Here is an 18,902-nt window from a genome sequence, read left to right as displayed (position 1 = left end):
CACACACACACACAACGAATATCATAAAATGACCACCATTTCAAAATAACTCTAGGCTAGCAACACCTTATCCTCATAAGCTATGTATACTGCGCTAGCTTATAGTACATTGATTTAATCAGCACGATTACGACTAAGCTACAGTATATCAGAGAACATTAAGTATGTAAACGGTAATTGAGCTGACTGGTTTGTTGTCTGGACAAAACAGATGGTTGTAGCGATAGTGATAAGACATGAAAAGGCCGCCTGGCCTCTCTTTAGTCGAGCTCTCCTCTCTCTCTCCTGCCAAGATGAGCTTATTGTGATTGTTCCCACGGGGGGCGGAAATAAGACACCAGGACACGTCCACTTTCTCAGATAATTTCTCAATTACATGTTATTATTCCCTGCTTTCAATGATAGGGGAAGCCAGTAGGACTCCCCTGTGGTTGTGCACCAGATGGCACAGTAACACACTCCTAACACACGAAAGCCTACACTGACGACAATGTGCTGGATCCATTCAACTTTTCATATTATCTTCACCTCTCTTGTAATATGTTTAAATAAATGACTTGGCCATGCAGTCTGAGTCTTCAGATCTGAATCCAAAACTCCCTTCTAGTGTTTGAGGTGTAAACTCAGGAAAGCAGTCCATTAGCTGAGGACACTTTGAAGGGCAACGGCCAAGGCTCACTGGAGAGAAAGTAAACACCTGCACCATGCACGCATGCACGCACGCACGCACACACAGAGGGAAAGAATGATAGAGAAAGTGATAGAGAGAAAGAGAGAGAGAGAGAGAGAGAGAGAGAGGCAGAGACAGACAGAGAGAGAGAGAGACAGAAAGAGAGAGACAGAGAATGAGAAAGTGAAAGTGAAAGAACACTTCAGTCCGTAGAGAAGACCTGGAAAGACCTCAGTGCCAACAAACAAGGTATTGAGACAAGCTGCAATCCTCATTAATAACATGACTACTTGCCCTTGTCTAAGTGAGCTGTCTGCCTGCCCTGTACCAACGCTGCTGTATTAGTCTTGTCTGGCAGCCATTTACACTGCTTTGGAAAGAGCCATTAAAACCAGTGTGGTCTTTGGAATTAGGGTCAGTCTGCATGGTACAGTCACTCACCTTCCTATCGTTGGGTTCTGCGTTTTCACCGTCCACGTCTCCCTGCAAAACATACAAAAGTTATTGCAGGGTCTTATTTGTCCAGATTGGTTTTCAGTTCAGCGCATCTTGAATAATAATTTGCAGTAGGCCTGTATCAACTTTCAACATGACACACTGAATGACAGTTTTTCCTGACCAAGTGAGCTCACCGGGAAAAGCTCTGAGCCATAGTTATCCTGTAGTTAAAAACTAGGCCTCTGACCTTTTTTCCAGTCATGTGACATTAGGCCAAATCCTAAATTCAGATCCGTGCATAACTTGCGAGTGACTTTCACTCAAATCACGCATTGAGATCAATGAGAGATTTGTGCCGAACATTGAGTTACGCGCAAGGATCTCTAGTTAGGATTCAGCCTTAAGGCAGGATTCATCCAAGACATTAGACATGATTATACTGATTGCAAAGACTACTCACGTCATGTAAAGGGTATGCCGCTGTGTAGACCCCACTACCAAGCAAACTGGTGAGCCCTGTAGAGAAATGAGGCGGTATTGCTGTGTTTTAAATCCAAATACTGTCTCATTCTGTTGATCTTAGTTACTGCTTTTGGCACTCCCAAGTAGACTATATTACATTACCGTATGTCCTTAAAAGGATGGGGGGCACAACTGTTACTACATGTAGGACAACCAAGATGTACCATTTTTCAATGTAACAGTCAATTTGAGTATCTAAGTTTACAGGACTATCTCTGTCTTAACGTCACACACACACACACACACACACACACACACACACACACACACACACACACACACACACACACACACACACACACACACACACACACACACACACACACAGACACACACACACACACAGACACACAGATAAAGACAGAGGAGACACTCAGCATACTGTATAAAACAAGGAAGAATGTTATGGCTTACCCATACTATACTTAGCCTTTGTGCATTTTGTACGTTTCAATACTTCAAAAACCTGATAAGACAGGGAGGGAAGCATAAGTGAATTAGAGAATTGCACAAGCTCTACAGAACAGCACACAGCCATTCTAAACAGAGAACGACAATCTTATGGTCATATCATGATTGCAGTTTATAGTGGTGAGCAGGGCTGTAACCAGGGTACATTTTTCACCAAGGTCATGCACAACCCATGTGGGGGTTCAGGAGGAATCCATTTTTTTTCAGCTCTAGAAACTGCATTTTTAGTGCACTCTCAATGACATACAGTACAGTACTGTATGCAATGAATGGATCTTAGATGTATGTCAGTTTTTAATTCCAGGATTTCCTCTTTTTCCTCTTTGTGACATCCGATTGGTGTTAGGAGCTGTCAGTAATTTCATTTTGAACATCAACTGCCCTACCACTTCTGACTGCTCAGTTACCATTGAACAAGCTATGTTTGACAGACTCCAGGGTGTGGACCGTGCAGAGTCATCAAGAGACTACATGAGTCACAGCCTGTCATAGAGAGACTGCAATATAGCTTATCATCACTGGCGGGGAAATGTGTGGAGAAAGTGCCAATGCATTATTGAGACCACATCTGTAGCGCAGCATTGTTGATACAAAGTTGCACCTGAGAGAGAGAGAGAGAGCGCGTGCGAGAGAGAGAGAAATGTGCTCACTGAAAAGCATGATAAAGCAAATTGTAGAATTTTACATTTTCAGCACAAACTCGCAATCCCACCATTTGAATACACTATGGAAGTCTTTTGTCACTTTTGAAGACAAGTCGGACTGGTAGATAATGAATGACAAACATTTCTAGTCACATCCTATGTGCACAGTTTCGCCCCAAGATGAGTTAAATATTGAAAGTCAATATTTAGTCATTGACTGTACTTGTAAGGCATTTTTTTGTTAAGTTTGCCAGGTAAACATTACAGGTCACAAATGAACACCTGCCTTCCTGTTCATTTCATCACTCCTGAACTGACTGTGGACATTTCACCCCAAGGTTTTCAAGCAAAATATTTAAAGTTTAAATATATTTACTTAATAGTAAATAGTATTTACTCCTAGCAACCTAATTAATTTAGCTGCCTGTCTCCAAAAATGCAGAGTGTGTGTCTCCAGTTATGTTTACCTACAGTAGGCCTACAGTACATTCTGCAGTCAGAGTATAGACATTCATAACTAACCAATGATGTAATACAGAGGTTATGACGTTATTGTGGATATAATATTAAAAAAAAAAATGCTTTCACATTTCAATTGTACTTCAATCAACTAAAAGATGTCTAGCATTGTCAGGATGCTAGTGCCTGTCACACAATGTTTGGGATATATATTTTGACAGACACACACTGCATACACACTGCAACACTTACTATTGAGCTTCTTGTTTTACTGTCAAAGAAGGAGTCTCTGTCTGAGAGATCGAACCTGTTAAAAACAAACAAACAAACACACACACACACACACACACACACACACACACAGATGAACACAAAACAGTGTGTGAGTTGGGTACATAGGCAGGTGCTTCATACAACAGTAAAGCCAGCCATACAGTTCCATTATAAAGAGACTGTCTGCTAGTGCAACTCTAGTATCAGCCCACTATAAACACCATCCCAGAGTTCTTATCACACAGAGAGGCAATGACACACACACACACACACACACACACACACACACACACACACACACACACACACACACACACACACACATTTTTTCATAAGCATACATGTAGGTATGGGAGATCAGATTATTAGATAGCAGGGGGATGTAATATCATAAGGCGGATAGCCCAAGAGCTAAAAATAACCCATGTCTAATCTCTAGTGAAAATAAATCAACAACAACAACCCGATGCGGGGCGAAAATAACCCTATTTATAGTTTTATGTCTTGCACAAATACGGTTGTGTGTTGTTTGAGTAAGATAAGCCGTTAAGGCTTTCTTTTTAACATTAAACACAACATCGATTTGTGTTTATTTGACTTCTGCTTCTGGCCTGGATCGTGTGGAAGCTGGTATGTCTTTCCTGGAAGAGTTACACTTAACGGGGTTCATGTTTGGCACTTTTCAGGAAATTGTTTACCCTTCTGTATCTTGTTTTCATACCCAATTTCTATCGGATCTTCCTTCTCAATCAATAATGTAAACAGTTATGCTCTGACAAGCCTTCTGGCAGTTGGATATATTTATCAATTAATCAGAGAGAAGGGGTTTCTTGCTTGTCCTCAATGTGTGTCAGCAGGCCTCTGCCATATGTCACATACGTACAGTTTGCCACATGCCTCTAGTCAACTAGAAATAGATACAATGTCCCCGAAAGAAGAGCGTTGGAGCGTAAACAAAGACCTTGAGGAAAAGTATTGTACACATGCAGTGCCTGAGTTGGGCTACTACACACATTGGTGAACCAGCACATGACACGTTATACTGCTTTAGTATCGGTATTCACTTGTCTATAAATATGAACACTGGTACTGTAAAATTAAAACGAGTCGGTCTACCAGCACAAAATAATGAATACTGCCATCTTTCCACTTCAAGCACTGTATACATGATTGTAAGAGTTTTTACAATTTTAGTCATTTTTTTGTCAATGCAAAATGTACAATAGAGATGTACTCCACTTACAAGTGTTGCTTTTCTCTTGAGAAGGTATAGGAGAGGTGCTTGATGTTCTCATTCCTGTTCTCCTCCACGTTAGGATGAAGCGGTTCAGTCACTTTGTTTATCAATATGTTGATCTTCTCCACCACACCGCTGCTCTGCTTCACCTCATATACCTAAATAAAAACAACAACACATGTTTACCAGGGGTTTACCAGGGGTATAGTGAAACATTACCAGAGAGGATGGGATCTGAATTGTGCTGTTCATATGTCAGATATATTATAGCTTAAAGCGAGTTTGCACTTCTGGGACTATTTCATTGGTTCCATTGTACTATCAGGCTAAATCAAACACAGCGTAAGTATTTGACATGTGTATTTGACCCAGGTCTAGATGAGATTAGCATCTGTAATTTTTATCAGCAGACTTACTTTTTTAGTGGGCATCTTGAGCTTTATAAACTCAGCCTCTCGACAGAGGACATTCCATGGAGCGTGGATCTTCACAAAGCCCACACCTGGAGTTTTAGTCTGAGAAAATAAAATATCCAAATAAATTCAAATCTCCTTGACAATCTCTTTGACAGAGTAAGGTTGTAGGAGCATCTTCAGCAAATACGTCAAATAATTGTCATATCAAACGTCATATCATATGTATCTGATCCTTTACTTGACCAGCAACAGCAGGCTACTGACTTTAAAAGGAAGAAGACATCAAAGAAATGCATGACTTTATCATTGTCATTAAAGAGGTTAGGTCATACATTATGCTGGATGACAGTTGAGTAAACAAATGTAGCTTTCCAAACATATCCCTCCTCTATAGTTCAAAAACAACAATGTCTGGGAAGAATACTTATGGCGGAGGGGGGGACATGGGAATCCATTAGAGGAATCTGGTGCCATTCTTTGGAAACAGATAATCATTACAAAACTAGTCTCCAATGTAAACATTTGTATCTTGGAAAAAGATAATACAAGACGTGAATCATGGTAATGTAATGAGAAAAAGTTCAAGAGCATCAACATGGGAGTGGTTTCATGGCGATTATTGTGTGTGTGTGTGTGTGTGTGTGTGTGTGTGTGTGTGTGTGCGTGTGTGCATGCATGTGTGCGTGTGTGCGTGCGTGTGTGTGTGATAGTTTGTCTACACAGAAACTGTGATTGCTTTAATGTTTTCTCCTCCTGGCACAGCATAAAACAACTGTTGAAAGCAAAGACAATTAAGGAAAGTCGAGCAGCCAAGAAGCAGCTCTCTGTCTTCCATTATTGTGATATGCAGCCTCATTGAACACCTGTGTCTCACTCTTGTTCATGAGAAGAAAAACAAAATATGTACTGCAACCCTGAACAACCAATTGTCTCTGAACAGTCAAAGCAACAACAAAAAACACTTAATCAAACCAATTACTAAATAATTCTGTAAAAATATGCACAGAATCCTACCCACTTTTCCTCTCTGTCTCTTATCCATAAAGGATGAACTGTAATTGTCAATATGTCAAACTACAAATGTCACAGTGCTGTACAATATATAGAATGTTTAGGAGTGACATTTTCAGCAACTTAGAAAAGGGCAACAAATCAGTGCAGCCGTCTTAGAAAAGTTTGGAATGCATCAACTGAGAGGCAGCATCATACGGAGTGTTCCAACCATGTAATAACTATTGCAATTACTCATTGTCACACTGCACATATGTTTTGGGGTTGGGGTTATGGTTTATGAGTATTTACAATAGTTATTATATCACACAGTCATAGGATCACAATAAAGTCAAGTGTTTCCTAAGTTCCCATCACTTTTAAAGTAGCAACGATTCACACTCCACCACCTCCCCTTCCCACCATCGTCAACTGTCCCTCATCTTATTGGATCCAGATGTGAGTTTGTCCCACTAAGTGTCCAATATATACAGATTAGTCTGTGTCAACAGCCCTTATAATGATCTATAATACTACGGGCGCCTGTTATAATCAACCACTCCACAATGGAGCGACGATGAGAGGAAATGATAAAATACCTAAACATTACTCCACCCCCCCCCCTCCCTTCTCTCACATGAACCAAATCATAAGACCAGATTATTCAGTATGTTTTCCTCCACAGAGAACACAAACAATTAGACGTGATAAACACAAGGGGAAAACGCTTGTTCATGGAATGGTGGCTAAAGTGCAATTTGAATACCAAACAAAATCATCAATCTTCAAATAAGGTAACAAGGCGGTTAGCTAACAATGTCATCCAAATGAGTTCTTCGATGTAGGATACGTCTCTCTCTCACTCAATGAAATAGTGGCTCCAAATTAATTAAAAACAAATACATGTACACATTTGAAATCCAAACAGGATTGATAGGCTATGTCTCTCTCCCTCTCTCTCTCACACTTATTTGAATGAAATGACTGGGACATCAACCTCCTCGAACGCTGCTGCATCGACCTCTCTCTGCATGTGTGAAAGTGTTTCTGGCAGCTCTTGGCATTGCACAGTGAATGTTTTCTGAGTGATACTCCAGCTGGCATTGCCATGCTGCCTGTGCCAGGAATTAATTCCAAATCAGCCCCTAGACCCTACACCGTAGCCAGTCCTGTAGATCTGAGAGGATCTGAGAGAGTTGGATAAGTATGAGGAACATGGCAAAAGTTAAATTGCCCACATTGCTTGAACCTATCCAATCCTCTCAAATCTACAGGGATGGCTTGGGGGGTAGGGGGAAGGGTCTCGGGGCTGATTTGGAACTCAGCCCATGAGCATGTGCCTGGGCAGGGTTGAGCCTTACAGGGCTGTCCCGGGGTAAAGAGATCCCTTCTGGCAGCTGTCATTCTGCCACCTTCAGCATTTGGTTGGAGGCACTAGATAGTCTCAGATTATTTCTCTCTGATTCAGGACATCCAACAACGTGAGTTGATGGGTGCCTTTGTTTTTATGAGATGTAGCTGATCTTTTGCTCCTGATCAGTAGTTGAGAGGGCAAATAAATAACATTTGGCTTTGTTTAAAAAAAACAAATATAAAACTTATTAAAACTTTTAAAAGTTGACATTACATGAAGACTAGACAAACCAATCTTCACCAAATTATCACATCTGAGTTCTGTGATATCCAAAAGTCCAACAAACAAACCAATGACAGTGAACAGGTTAAAAGGTTACACCACCACCCCCACCCACCTGCTAACTCACTATAGGCCGGTTTGAGCTGGTGCTGTGCCAAACTACAATGTATCTTTTGTGTACTTGTTCACGGTGGGGGCTCCAGGCAAACAGGCTGACCTCAGCTCAAAGACAAAAATCCCCCTGATCCAACGTCCCCCCTGGGAAACAAAGACATTGAGGTACCAGCCGTGTTGTGGTGGAATGCTCTCCCTAAGCTAACGCTAACCCTAACACTAGACCTGGACAGACAGCGCTAATGCTAACACTAGAGAACTGGACACAGTGGATGATAATACACACTGGGGGGGGGGTTTGGGCTGTGTCAAAAAGAGACAGAAACACAGAGACAGAGAGAGAGAGAAGCCCATCCATTGCAACTCACATCCTCATCCTTCTCCAGCTCCAGCCCCATATCCCTCAGGTTGCCCTCGAACTCCTCCCGGCGGAATCGCTTGTCGTCCTCGTGGTAGTCCATGCTGAGGTCGTGGTCCTGTGAGGCCGCCTCGGGGTCACCTCCTGTGGGAGTAGTCGGCGTCGGAGGAGGGGGCCGCCCACGGCTGCGCCGGAGGCTCCGGGTGAAGGCGTTGTCTGTGAGGCGTGATGACTGACGGTGGGAGCGGCCGCTGCTGGGCTTTTTGATGTGGTAGGTGAGGATGTAGTCCACCCTCCTCTCCCCGTCCTGGAAGTACAGGCCGTGCTGGCATCGTGTGTTCTCCTCAGGTGTCAGGGAGTTCAGGAGCTGGGGAGAGAGGGGAGGGACGTGCATGAGAGTGGCTGGGGACTGGATGAGCATGAGTGTGTGTGTGTACGTGTGTGTACGTGTGTGTGTGTGTGGGGTGCGGCTTATGCATTCGTGAGAGTGGCTAGTAGGGAGCCAGTTAGAGGGGTCAAGGTGGGAGAGTGACCAAGCTACTCCCACTAGGGCTCCGGGGTAGTTCTAGTCACTTGGGAGCTGACACAACTCAGTCTTACCTTTTCTACTGTACTGTATGTCCATTTGCAAAACAAGCAGGGTAGACAATTGCTGAGAAGATGTTTTTAGTTACATTTGTTGCAGTTTCATATCCAACAAAGTATATTTGCTGCTCTGATTGTGTGCAGAGATTAACCTAATCACTAATATCACTGACTATCCATTTTAGAATTAATATATGTTGAACATATAGAATTTCACATGGAATTGCCTAAAATACATTGTGTAAATACAGTACATACTGTACATTCTATATAACTAATTAATATTCCTTGGATTTCTTTACTATTTCTAAGAAGCTCACTTTGATATATTCCACTAGCATATTTGTGTTGTGGATTTTAAGTGAATTTATGACATTGTCATATAAATGTGTGTGATCTGGTTTCAGTAGGATGACCTGGTGTCACACTAGTCAACAGATGCAGGCATTTGACTATGCTTGCTTGACTCTGAATGTTTTTAATCAGTCACTAATACTCCATAACTTACAGTAAGAAGTGTGTATGCTTGATCTGCTAGTGGTGGCTGGATACAATAATATTGTATATTATCATTATCATTAATTGTGATCAGCGGTTAAGGTAATTATGTGTGTGTGTGTGTGTGTGTGTGTGTGTGTGTGTGTGTGTGTGTGTCTTTGGGTGTACTGTAAGACTACATGTTGGACATATTTTAATATCTAAACTGTTGTTCCCAAAAACAAAGTTGACTATGATCTTTATAGGTCTGGATTGGTCATGTCAAGCTGCTGTCCAGCCAATAGACCATATCAACATACTTCAAATTGTATGACTGTGTTATCAGTTATAATAATATTTTCAAATACTCCTGCAGACTATTTAGATAGCACTGACCCAACTGATTTTCTATTTTTAATCACAATATCTACAGTAAGTGGCTTGCCCCACATACACTCAATACAATCACTTTGACCTCATTTTAAATTCCACATTTCTACCTCACATGATGGCGAGGAGAATCTAAGACACTATTTCATTTCTAAGTGGAACATAATCACATTGCATGAAAGCCAAGGCATCTTTAGTTCCATTTGTGTCAGGGAGAAGAGTTCAGGACCAGGTCACTACAGAACATTGCCCTCCTTTTCATACTACTAGGCTGAACCAAATTGAGGCTATCTGAGTTGTACTGTGCTGGCCTGGTTACAGTATGTATGCATCTACCATAATTGCTGCTTTAACAGTACTGGAAAGGACAATGTGAAATGGAAATATCTGAGCCAGCAGAGTATGGTTTGGGTCAGCCCTGCAGTGTGAAAAGCCCATGTGAGTAAGATTACAAGCAGTTGTCACAGGCACAAACATGATAAGGGCCTTGTAATGTGTCATGACGTTATAGTGAAGATCTACATTTCAGAGCAGCCCCCCCCCCCCCCCACACACACACACACAGACACACACTCTGTCATATGGGCACAGACTTACTCGCTGTCTTACTGCTGCTTGTCTAATGGGAACTAGAAACTAGAAACTAAAAGGTAAAAATAAAGATAGATAGAAATAGCCAGACTTGTACGGTAGACACTTACAGTACAGAAATTAGGCTACATAATTATCTCTCTACAAGCTGTCAAACCAGGCCACGTGATTCCTTTTAAGATACTTTTATAGAGAAAAGCTTGCAAAGCAGAAATGGATTCAGTTGTCTCTACAAAGACTGAATGAATGTATCTATTTACTTCACAAAGTCAATGTAGGCCTACGCGGGTTTTCAAAACTGTATTTTGCACTCCATGTATCAAACAAACATACCTCTAACTTCTGTCTAACCATTTTCCACACATCAAAGTTTAAAAGCATAGCAAAGTAAAACAACTGCCCAAAATATCTTCACTGCAACAACATATTTAGTACCAAACTGTGAAAAAGTACTCCCCTCTGAGCCACGGTTAGGTCTCCTGTGGACTATGTAAACTTGTGATACAAATCTAAACATTATCTCATTCCACTCACTTGAAATTTGCCATGAAAAACCACATCCCTTAAGAAGTGCCTGGTCTTGCTCGGAGCTGTGCTATGAGGCAGAGGACTAGTCCTGGAGCTCTCCGCTGTTTCTCCAGCCATCTTCCCATCACTAGGGCGAGCGCCACCGCCGACTGCTATAAAACAGAGCACTCCCCCTCTCTCTCTTTCTCTCCTTCTGCTTCTCTCTCTTTTCTTCTGCTTCTCTCTTTCCTTCTGCCTCTCTCTCTCTCTCTCTCTCTCTCTCTCTCTCTCTCTCTCTCTCTCTCTCTCTCTCTCTCTCGCTCTCCACGCAAGGGTGAGCCAAGCCCAATGTCTTCCTGCAAGCAAGCAAGCTCCACTTGTTACTTGAGAAGAGTCTGAGAAGCCAAGAGCTAATATTAGACAAAACTGTAAAGCCTTGATTTAAAATACCTTCAAGGTGCCCTCTCTACAGCATATCCCTAATTACATATAAAAGCAATAACAAATATATTTTATAGGGAGCTGCTAATCGTGTGGAGGTCAAGGTTAAGATGCATTACATTTCATTGTAACGTAAACATTGGCTCGGACAACACAAACATTTCCCGAGAGGGTCCTCTGACAGAGAACATCTCATCACAACACAGAGATTGAGGACCACTTAGGATGTGGCACTGAGACGGGGTCATGAACAGGAGGGGGAATTAAACACTTAGACACAACTACATATCTACATTGTTACAGTCTGTCATTGGATCAGTCAGGGCGTCAAATCCATTAATAAACCCAAGATATTATAGTCGTTGATGGTTGACCAATTAGGAACGGTAATGTTTTTGGTACTGTACTGTTACATAATACAGATGATAGCTAACCAAATGGAAAGGTGAAATTGCCCTTATGATCTTGCGTAGTGCACCTTCAATTCAGAATACATTAAGAAAGTTAAGAGGCACAAAACAACAATTTCTGGGCTAACACTAAAATCCTGTCATTACGTAACACAGAAAAATAGCATCCGGGGTAGGTTTATTTTTAGCCTAAAAGAGTAAAAAATACACAGCAGCTAGCTATCTAACAAACAAAACAAAACAGAAACAGCCTTGTAAACCACTGACCAGCGAGTCCCTGTGGGAAACATGTGTCAGTCTGAGCAGGAAGCTGGGGTAAAGTTCACTTCTCACAGGGAACATAAGGATGTGGTGGACCCAGAATCAGCAACCAGCCCCAGGCTAAGTGGTACAGCTAGGGGAGCCCTTGTAGCAGAGGTGATTTGGAATCACACTCTTGTGATGGGTAGCCCTGCCTGAGACATGTAAAGAAGTGTCACCCACAGACCTTGAGGAGGTCCTCTGTGGAAGGGGCGCTCGCCATAGGGATGGGAAGATGGCTGGAGAAACAGTGGAAAGCTCCAGGGCTAATCCTGCATCGTAACGCAACTCCTAGCAAGACCAGGCACTTCTTAAAGGATGTGGTTTTTCATGGCAAATTTCAAGTGAGTGGTATGACGTAGATAATGTGTGGATTTGTATCACAAGTCCACAGGAGACTATATTCCTCTACGCCCCACTTCCTCTAAAACAACTTATTACAAACATGATCTGTTTGATGAAGTCAGCGTCAAACAAAGTAAAACTTCTAAAAGCTTAATAAACAATAGAATGGTCTAACTGCCTTAAATAAAGGAGACATAACATGACCTAACAGCGACCTGTAGGTCTACCCCAAAGTGTTCAGATACTTTCCACCTCACAAAGCAACATGGAAATCAACAGACTGTGTTATAGGTGCCGATATAGTTATGAAAGTCAAAAGGTTGTGTCACAGATGCCAATATAGTTATGAAAGTCAAAATGTAACCCATAAACCAGGCGTGATCCGGTCAGTACTGATGGTTGACCTGGCAGAGAAGTTAACCATCGTTTGCAACAAGATCAAGTGTCAACACCCTTCATCTCGTGCAAACTAAGCGACTGTGTAAACACAACACAATTCTGTAAGCGCAGTGTGGAAAAGCTGGCCATTATTACCTGGCTGCAATGATTGGATTCCAACCTAAGTTGCATTCACACCTGGCCTAAAGTCCTCTCAGCATCACAAAGGAAGTTATGTTAAACCTGTGCGAGAATTGTTCTGTCTCTACATAAACCCTAAAATATCCAACACATACTGTATTGTAGCTAGCAGACATGAGTTGACATAAGATCAGAGGGCACAGTGCATTTTGGTGCCAAGAATAAACACAGTCGTAAACTATTGTCACAGTGCCAAGTGGAACAACTAATATGGAGGAGAAAAGAATATGAACATCATAACATCATCTTGAGTAAAGTAAGTGGCTGGGGCAGACTCTCTTCACTTGACACAGCATATCTGAGGCATACAGAAATGGACAGAATGAACCAAATGAACTGACTATAAAATAAACAATGCAGATATTGTCCATAACTTGGGAGGGCACACACACTAATTAGTCTCCGGGGGGTGTTTTCCACTGTCAACAGTGGTTTTAAAAGTGCAACATTCTTTCCAGAAAGCACATGCTTTACATGCTGCGACTATAATGCTGCCTGGCTGGGGACTTTCATATGCCACCAGTCATGATAAGGTTACTTACTATTGAATCCCGGTGGATATATCCTATGTCCTCGATACCCTTGATATTGATGATATCCACCTCTTTCTCTTTGCCAGGGATGGGGGTCTGCCTCTCATTTTTCTTCATGGCAGATATATGGGCCACCTTGTGGGTGGGATCTTCTGGACACGGCTGAGCCAAATGGGCTTTACCTGAGGAAAACAATACTGGTGACATAGGACATCCCTCTGAAAATGTGGTTGTGTATTAAACAAATGATCAATAAGGTATGATACAACATAAACAAAGCTACTTTCTCAAATTACACTGTACAGTATAAGCATATATGACTTGAGTATACCTACTATGAAGTATATCCTCCATTTTAAGAAGGCAGGCAGTGGAACGAGCAACTGGATAACAGTCTCTACTGTAACAAATCATGTGCTCCTGAACCATTGGCCAGAACTCAGCTTGGGGCAATCTAGAAGGACTAAGTTTCCAGTTTCAGGCCTTATGGATCAAAATAGCTGAGGTGAGTAAATCAACTTTAATACCTGATAATGGCTGCAGTAACAGTTTACCTTCCCTACAGAGCAGACCGCAATGGGCGATGTGAAAATGTGAAAGTACATCATGTAACATACTGTATTTGGATATTAACAGCAATTGTATTTTTCTAATAAGTCATAATTCGTAACAATACATATTACTGGAAATGTAGATGTTTGCTGTCTGGTTTTAAATTTATGGTTGGATTAACGGCTGTGTGAGACAGCGATGGATACCTTTACACATGTGTCCATCTAATTCAGTGCCATGTTTCAAATTTATAGCTGCAATTTGGTACATGCAACACTGACAGCAACAGATGCGCAGTGTGGACTATAACACATATATACTCAATTACATTGATATGCATGGCAAAACATGAAAGGCAACTTGCGCATGAAGCATGCTAAGAGGCGAATAATAAAAATTTAAAAATCAAAACCTCTAAGAGAGCTTTTTATCACCCTCTCTCCTTTTCTGTAATTCAGGTAAAAAATGCACAATAATTTAATATCAACATGGGTAAAAGTGTGTGTATGTGTGTTGTTGTTATGAAAGCATCCAAAAAACCTTTTTCTATCTGTTTTTTCTTGATCTCTCCACTGCCCCAGACCCAGGTCTGAGCAGGGATGACATCTGAGAGTTTGCAGCTGAGCTGTTGTTTATTTTTCAGCCTTACTGCAGTATGTGAAATGCTCTTTGGACTCTGTTGAACCTCACCCGGATGGTGCTCTTCCTCCACTCAAAAGAGAGATGTGCGTGCATCTCTTCTAACATAAGTTACTGTCCAGCTGGTCCCCATCAAGTCCTCTATCTATCTCTGACTTGGGGCTCACTTCTGTGCAACTTGAATTCCCTGTTAGCTTTAAACCATTGGGCTTCCATCCAGTTGTATGTTTGGCAGTTTAAATAAGCAGACCCAAGGATTAGAAGGAGTCTCCGTGGGAATCGATGTTTGAAAAAAAAAAAGAGTGAAAAGAGGAGAAAAAAAGAACTTCCTTCGGTCTTATTTTAGAATTGTCTCTCTGTGGAATTTGGACACACTACTTCAATTAATATCAAGTTGACAGTATGTCAACCGACAAAGCAGTTTCATAAAAGACACCCAAAATGGTGAGAAATCACACAAAAATGTTAAATTATGAGTAGAAATCTCAATATCTCATCTGTCAATCAGCAAAGAAGAGATGCTGTACTGTATTGTTTAATAATAACAGCGAACACTGACATATGAGCTTTTTTCATAAATAACAAAAGTACTTATTATATGATGTTTCTAAGCAGCTCAAACTCTCAATTTCAAGTCTGAATGCTGGTGCTGTAAAGAGATATATCAATCAAACCCAAAAGTTCCAACTGTACCTTCAGTAAATAGGCTTAACTAATTAATTAAATAATTCACTCTTACCATTTCCTTCGATGTTGTGACTTTCTAAGGCTTTCTTTGGACTTGCCCCTTTCTCATCCATGTCTTCATGAACACACTCACTACCACAGTCTAACACCCTATGACCTACTCCTCTCTTCCAACCTCCAACTGATACTCTCAACCTCAAGTACAGCCCTAAAACTCACACTAGTCCTGTCCCACAAAAACGTCAGACACACTTCTCTTACACCTGCCTTCCTGTTTTGAATACAACTGACACAAACTACTTAGAGTAAAACATTTTTAAAAAAGGTACATGTGATTGTACCGATTCAACATTCAAATGAAAACTAGCTGGAAACTAAAAAACCCTTTTATAAGTTGCAACATTACAACGTAGTTTCTTAAAAAGACACAGAGTGGCTACTTACAATGACTGAATGTGTTAATACAATGACCACACGGACAACTCATCCACAGGCTATACAGCATGACCTTCTGAAGGATCAGCACACACACAAACCTGACTGACAAAAGCAGGTGAAGCTTCAGCCACAGGGAATACTCGGTGACTCTAAGAACATGTTGGTCATACTGCCGGAAAAGTTCACCTGACACCCTTGAATCGGACTGGGCTTCCCCTGGAACATCATTAAACCATGGCCACACAATAGGAAAGGTACGTGGGGACGATTGGATTTGGTGCCAAGCAGTGCTATGGCCGGTCAAACAGTTGCCCACTGTTGCCACCGACCTTTATTTATGGTTGTTTTACAAAACAAAAAAGGTCTGTTTACAAAACATCCTCTGACATTTAGTGATATAACACAATAACATTGTGTATACAGTATGGCTAGGGTACAACATAATGTTCTTAAAGCTCAGAATGAAACGATTCAGGTTATTTTAACTCTCTATATCCTCTCACTGATCATCTTGCTGCTTATCACAAGCAGGTAAAGTAGCCATGGCATGCGCTCTATCCCAATCAATGTAGATAACTACTTTGGTTTATTTCACTGTCCTTAATAACCAACATTGCATCAATCAAATTATAAAACACTTGAGGAATAGATATAATACACACATTGTTGCAATGCCTATTCCTATTACGCACTTTGGTTATGGACTTGTCTTGTTCTTCGCGCGTAAAAATGTAGATGGCATTTTTGATTATAAAAACGCAGATGCAAAATCTGAAATCATGTTTTGCCTACTAATTGTTTCCAAATGCCCACATCCTCACATTCTCATGTCATCATTCACTAATATACACAACAACACGTTTACCTGCAAGTTATGAAATAGGCTGCCCAAACTGCTGAGAGAGACAGGTTTACAGGTAATTTAAATCCATAGTGACTCCGGTGCCAGCCAGCCAGCCAGCCTCTCGACGTTTCGCGGACGGTAAGCGCGCTCTTGTCAAAAAACCAGTGGCACACAAGTCCTTCTTCCTTGAGTCGCGCGGAATGTGAGGAGGAAGAGGAGCGGAGTATGAATTAATCTATATAGAACTGAGGCAGCGAGCCCTCCTTGGTCGTTGACGTCGCATCCCCTTATCTAATGAGCGGAGTTGTAGACCACATCTCTCAATTTGTCAAGCCAATGTCAAGCCCATAATACATAATTACATTTGCCAGTGATTAAACCCAAGAAGCGTAAGGTTTTTGATAAACCAGATTCTATGAGGTTATATATCAATTGCAATTTGGGTTTTGGCCTTTGAGACTTTCTCTATTGATTGTGTTTGCACTGCTCATTCAAAGTTACTTAACAATCTAATGATCAAACCTGATAGTGAGGCTATTCCTCCTCATTTTCAACTTCATTCTACATTTGTCCTGTAAATTATAGTATTAGTTAGCTAAGCTGTGATACATAGATAACAGATACCTCTGTGCTATATCTGTATAAAGCAGGTGCAACAGGAGAGCCCTAGAGCTCTGTGTTCCTAACATTTGACACTGTATGTTGCTTGTGCACACAACTCCATTCTGCTAAAGGCAACTAAGTGCTGTTTCACTTATGCATTTGAGCACTGAATTGGTTGCACTTCATCTGGAGCCATCACATGGCATTCATAGCCTATGCTTTGGCAAACATTCTTCGTATCAAATTGAAATTGAATAATTAGGTTTGCCTTTATGCAAGCAGTTTATAGGTTTTGTACAAACAACAAGGCACTGTATCAACGATACCATCAAGTCACAAGAGAGCCATTAGAGAAGGAATGCATGGACCATGCCACCTCAATGTAATTTCAGTCAACCCTGGGACTTCAAGACAAGACAATGTGTGTCATTAGTTTGTCCATGCATCTTTATTGTTGTAAAATCCCATGCATTTCAGTAATGTATCCCACGTGGGATCAATAACGTAAAGCAAAATACAGACAAGATTAGCTCAGATGGACTGAGAGTGAAGCCAACCTATTGTTACTTTACTGTGCTGCAATATAGAGTGAATGGTAATGTGGTCAATAGAGGTAATTTCATTTTAATTACTTATGGCATATTTGGCTTGTATTATAGCTTCTAGTTTAGATGAAGAACCCCCTACGGTAGCCTAACATTTAACGTTTCAATTTCTGAACAGGCACAGTATTCCTATTGGTGTTTTCTCTCTAACCTCATTAAGGTAAACACATTTGACAGGTAGCCTTGAGGTAAAATAGGCAGGCAAGTGACCTGCACCTGTGGGTTACTAAAGGAAATATCTACAGTATTCCTTCACTTAGAGTTGTAGAGTACACACAATTTATGATTTTGCAATAGGAATTGAGACCTCTTTAAACCTCTTTCTTGCTCTTTCAGTTAGAGTATTTATCACAGCATAACGTGAGAGATTAGGATAAGTGTAACACTACACTAAGTGTTATTAGTGTACGATTGCAGTTCATCAGTTCATCCAGACTATTTGACATCCAGACTATTTGACATCCAATGGGATGGTTTTCCAGACACAGATTAAGCCAAGTCCTGGTTGAAATCACACTTTCAATGGAGACTGTCTAGTAGTAAGCTTAGTCTAGTCCAGGAAAGTGGCCTAACGAGTTGTTATGAGTCAGTCAGAGGAGCCCAAGCATCTGGGTGGAGGCTGGAGGATGACATCGTGGGAAGTTATGATGGTTTCCCATCCAGATCTGTGGCCCTTTACAACCACATCTCCACACATGTAACGCATTGCAGCTCCCTGAAGGACTGGGCTGGCCCGCTCAACTTCCTGTTCCTGTCGTAATCAACAACACCTCGTTGTGTTCCAGTGCTCTGTAAGGATGCTGCATGATTTACGGTTATGAATGGACAAACTTTATGTTATGAAAACAGAATGACAACTTTTTAAATTTAAATACTGAATTTAAGTAGGCTCCTGTGACGTTATTCTCCTAAATAGTCATATTTCATACCTTTATTGTTATTTTAAGTGATCAAGAAGCACTGTAAAAGCAGTCAAAACTATTCCACCTTTAGCAGATGTAGCGAAAGGTAAACTCAGTTTACTCACGGTGTTAAGGGTTGGCTCACTTTTTCTGTTTTCTGTTTCCTCAGAAGAACCACCCCATATTTCAGGTGTAAAATGGCCAATGGGGCAACTGTGTTGCGTTTGCAGAGTTGAGCAAGACTGA

At 41.2% G+C, this 18,902-nt stretch overlaps 1 protein-coding gene across 4 annotated transcripts in view; it reads right to left on the bottom strand.

Moving 5' to 3' along the window:
- ano1b (anoctamin 1, calcium activated chloride channel b) overlaps positions 1 to 16,705 on the bottom strand; it is a 37,369-nt gene extending 20,664 nt beyond the window's left edge. For 2 of the 4 annotated variants that reach the window (XM_083667340.1, XM_083667337.1), the window contains exons 1-9: positions 15,317 to 15,383; positions 13,396 to 13,568; positions 8,239 to 8,595; positions 5,131 to 5,229; positions 4,721 to 4,872; positions 3,457 to 3,511; positions 2,045 to 2,096; positions 1,569 to 1,624; positions 1,112 to 1,153 (exon numbers count right to left, since the gene is read on the bottom strand). In XM_083667340.1, coding sequence (XP_083523466.1) covers positions 1,112 to 1,153; positions 1,569 to 1,624; positions 2,045 to 2,096; positions 3,457 to 3,511; positions 4,721 to 4,872; positions 5,131 to 5,229; positions 8,239 to 8,595; positions 13,396 to 13,568; positions 15,317 to 15,377 — 1,047 coding nt within the window. In that variant the 5' untranslated portion in view covers positions 15,378 to 15,383. Of the gene's footprint in view, positions 1 to 1,111; positions 1,154 to 1,568; positions 1,625 to 2,044; positions 2,097 to 3,456; positions 3,512 to 4,720; positions 4,873 to 5,130; positions 5,230 to 8,238; positions 8,596 to 13,395; positions 13,569 to 15,316; positions 15,384 to 16,567 lie in introns of those variants that run through there. The other 2 variants (XM_083667339.1, XM_083667338.1) reach the window with 2 other exon arrangements.
- Positions 16,706 to 18,902: the final 2,197 nt, after the last annotated feature.

This window comes from Argentina silus, assembly GCF_951799395.1.
Source record: "Argentina silus genome assembly, chromosome: 3".
In the NCBI taxonomy this organism is placed as follows: domain Eukaryota; kingdom Metazoa; phylum Chordata; class Actinopteri; order Argentiniformes; family Argentinidae; genus Argentina; species Argentina silus.
Note: the sequence above shows the minus strand (reverse complement) of the source record. Positions and strands in the feature narration are given on the sequence as shown.